This window comes from Pleurodeles waltl, chromosome 7 (assembly GCF_031143425.1).
Source record: "Pleurodeles waltl isolate 20211129_DDA chromosome 7, aPleWal1.hap1.20221129, whole genome shotgun sequence".
Taxonomy (NCBI): Eukaryota; Metazoa; Chordata; class Amphibia; order Caudata; family Salamandridae; genus Pleurodeles; species Pleurodeles waltl.
In genome coordinates, this window is record NC_090446.1 from 506,556,757 (window position 1) to 506,560,290 (window position 3,534).

Sequence of the window (3,534 nt, forward strand, 5' to 3'; positions counted from 1 at the left end):
CTCAGGCGGAGGAGCAGTGGCACCGGAGCAGGAGGGAGCTGCATCCCACTTGGCCCTGGAGGCGGAATTAACGGAGTCTGAAGCCACCAGTGGGACGGAGGGCGAGGGGAGCTCCACGGTGGGGACAGGAGCAGACAGCAGTGACAGCGACTTCTCCTCTGATGGGAGCTCCCTTGCAGTGGCGGGCCCATCTGTGCCCCTGCATCAACAAGTACAGCGCCACCCCCCTACCAGCATCGCCCTCTCAGCAGCGCCTCAGCGTGTGTCCCGTGCCCGCTCACCCAGGAGGGTGGGCATCTCCTTCGCCCCAGGCACCTCAGGCCTTGCCCCAGTCAGCCCTGCTGTCCTCAGTGAGAAGGCTATTGACCTCCTGAGATCCTCACTGTTGGGCAGTCTACCATTCTGAATGCCATCCAGGGTGTTGAGAGGCATTTGCAACAAACAAATGCATACCTGGAGGGCATTAATTCTGGGCAGGCAGCCCAACAGAGAGCATTTCAGGCTCTGGCCTCAGCACTGATGGCAGCCATTGACCCTGTGTCCAGCCTCCCCCCTCCAACTTCCTCCACCCAGACCCAACCCCCTGTACCTCAGCCTATCCCAAGCACACCATCAGATCAGCATGCACACACCTCAACACACAAGGGTGGCTCAGGCAAACATAAGCATCACACATCCCACAGGCACTCACACAAGCATCATACCCATGCACACATACCAACATCCACTACCTCCACTGTGTCCCCCTCCTCCATGTCTCCCTCCTCCCTCCCACTCTCATCTCCACTCACACCTGCATGCACTACATCCTCAGCCACTACCTCCATCACCAGCACGCCCATCACAACACACTGCTCACGTGCACTCACCACCCCCACTACCATTCACACATCCCCAGTGTTCTCTCCCAGTGTGTCTGTGAGCCCTCCTCCCAAAGTACACAAACGCAGGCACACACCCACCCAACAGCCATCCACCTAACAACAGCCTCTAGCCCATGCACCTTCACCCAAATTCAGCAGGCGTACACCTCCTACAACCACTACCTCTACCTCTACCTCCACTCCCAAACCCCCTCCATCTACCCTTCCCAGTGGGTCTAAAAACCTTTCCTGGCTAATATTGACCTCTTCCCTACACCTCCCCCCCAGTCCTTCCCCTAGGGCCAGGCTTTCCAGGTCTCAGCCTAGCACCTCAGCCAGCTGTCGCGCTGCGGCGCGAGCCAAACATTCGGCTCGGGCTGCGTCGCAAGGCACAGAGACACACCGCACCCCCAGTCTATTATGCAGCATACGAGGCCCCAAATTGGGCATGGGGCCTCGTTTCTTTATAGCGCGGCATGCATTCCGGCGTGTCTAACCCCCCCCACTCACCTGCTATTGTTGTTCCTTCTTTCTGTCGCCCTCATTTGTGCCTCCCTTTGTGTTTTTCCTTCTTTCCCATTATTCCCCTCTCTTCCCAGCATTCCTTGGTTCCCTACTCTCTATGGCTCCTTTTCCATTACTTTCTATGTGTTTTTCCCTATCTGATATGGTGTCCTTGCACTTCCTGTTGGTTGCTTCCTGTTTGGGGTATTTAAGGGCTGTGATTCTTTCCCTCCTTGTGCTGCAACACTTTCTGTTTGGATGGTGTCTTCGCTCCTTCTTCCCTTCTTCCTTGTGTCAGATTCTGGTTCAAGTCTGTTCCAGTGTTTTTCCTGTTGTTTTTTACCTTATATTTACTTATTGATTTTTGCTCCTGGTTCAGGACATTTCCTTTTGGAGGTTTTTTCCCCTTTTTAGGGTTTTGTTTCCCTCTGGCACTACTTCTGAAGGACACGGCCTGCCCTTGGCATTCCTATCGCATGCAGCACCGTGGCTACCAGAAAGAGTCGCCTCTACCTGGGCCAAGGCCGAACATTTAGAAACAAGAACCTTGCCACTCGTTCAGCGGACTCCAGGTTCAAGCAGCGCGTAAGTCGTGAAAGACTGCAGCGCCAAATACACCCGACTTCGTCTAACACCATGGATGATACAGTGGCGGCTGGTGCAGATCCTGATCAGTCCCTTCTGGCAACCATTCAGCAACAGGCTCAGGAACTGCAACAATTACGCAACGAGAATGCTGCTTTACGACAGGCTTTGGCCTTCCGCAGTACAGATGTTCCTACCGTCCCCACCTCAACTCCTCGTTACTACGGTGAACCAACAAAACTGCGAGAGTTCTTAGATGCATTAACTGTTTACTTTGCCTTCCGACCCACACAATTTTCCCACGACAAGACAAAGGTGGGTTATCTTATCAGTGCCCTATCCGGTCCTGCCTTGGCCTGGGCAACTCCGATGGTATCATCTAATGACCCAGTATTGTCTGATTATTCAGCCTTCGTGAATCAGTTTAAACAGATGTTTAGCCGTCCAGGATTGGAGGCCTCTGCTGAAGAAGCTCTGTGTGACATCCAATAAGGCTCTCAAGATGTCCTCCAATATATTACACGCTTTTGACAGCTCGAGGCCGAGACAACATGGGTGGAGCGAACCCTGGTTACTCTATTCCGTAGAGGACTGAAGGAGGCGATCAAAGACGAGTTAGTGCACTCCACCCGAGTTGAAGATCTTTGCGGTCTGATGGATCTAGCTCTTTCCATCGAATATCGTCTCCAAGAACGACGTTTGGAAAAAAGACAGAGGACCTTCCCAGCTAAGTACTTCACGTGTCTTTTTGCACCGTCCGGAGGAACCTCGCCCTCCTGTTAGAGAAACCGAGGGTGAACCTATGCAGGTGGATACTACTCGTGGCCCACTTTCCATCAGTGAGCGGGAAGAAAGATGTAAAAAAAGACTGTGCTTGTATTGTGGGGCTGCCAACTCGACCTGGCAAGTGTACCCCCTTGCCAGACCCAAACCTTCCCTTTTACTACATGGAAGTCACCCCTAAAGTAGGCCCTTGGTAGCCCCTTGGGCAGGGTGCTGTGTATTTAGGAGGTAGGACATGTACTGTTGTCTTTTACATGTCCTGATAGATAAATACTGCCAAATTCGGTTTCCACCATGGCAAGGCCTATCCCTCCCATAGGTGAATATGGGGATTGCCTTTAAATACCTTTTAAGTGTAGTTTCCCATTGGGAGCAGATAGAGAAATTGAGTTTGGGGTCTATGAGCTCACAATTTAAAAATACATCTTTTGGTAGAGTTGGTTTTTAGATTGTCTGTTTGAAAATGGCACTTTTAGAAGGTGGGCATTTTCTTGCTTAATCATTCTGTGCCTCTGCCTGCCTGTGGAATCCACGTCTGAGTCAGACTGACAGTTGCGCTGTTTGTGAATTCCCTCTAGACAGTAACACAAAGGGAGTGGAGGTGTGTCCTGCATATCCTGATGAGTCTTTCTGGGCTAGAGTTGGGATGGAGCAGCAGACACCTGCACCTGAAAGGGTTGTGCCTGTCCTCACACAATACAGTCTCTAGCCCCCTGGAGTGTGTCTGGAGCCAGGCATGGGCAGGCTTGTGAGCAACAGAGACTTTTCTTTGATGTTTGCCTACTTCAAAGGCAGAAAT

The 3,534-nt window shown here is 52.0% G+C and overlaps 1 protein-coding gene across 1 annotated transcript; it reads left to right on the forward strand.

Moving 5' to 3' along the window:
• The first annotated feature begins 2,003 nt into the window (after positions 1–2,003).
• LOC138246904 (protein LDOC1-like) lies at positions 2,004–2,444 on the forward strand. Its single transcript, XM_069201649.1, has one exon. The coding sequence runs from the start codon at positions 2,004–2,006 to the stop codon at positions 2,442–2,444; it is 441 nt and encodes a 146-aa protein (XP_069057750.1).
• The last annotated feature ends 1,090 nt before the right edge of the window (positions 2,445–3,534 follow it).

What these genes read in the sequence shown, in the direction of transcription:
- LOC138246904 (XM_069201649.1), top strand. Translation starts at nt 2,004, where the DNA reads ATGGATGATACAGTGGCGGCTGGTGCAGATCCTGATCAGTCCCTTCTG.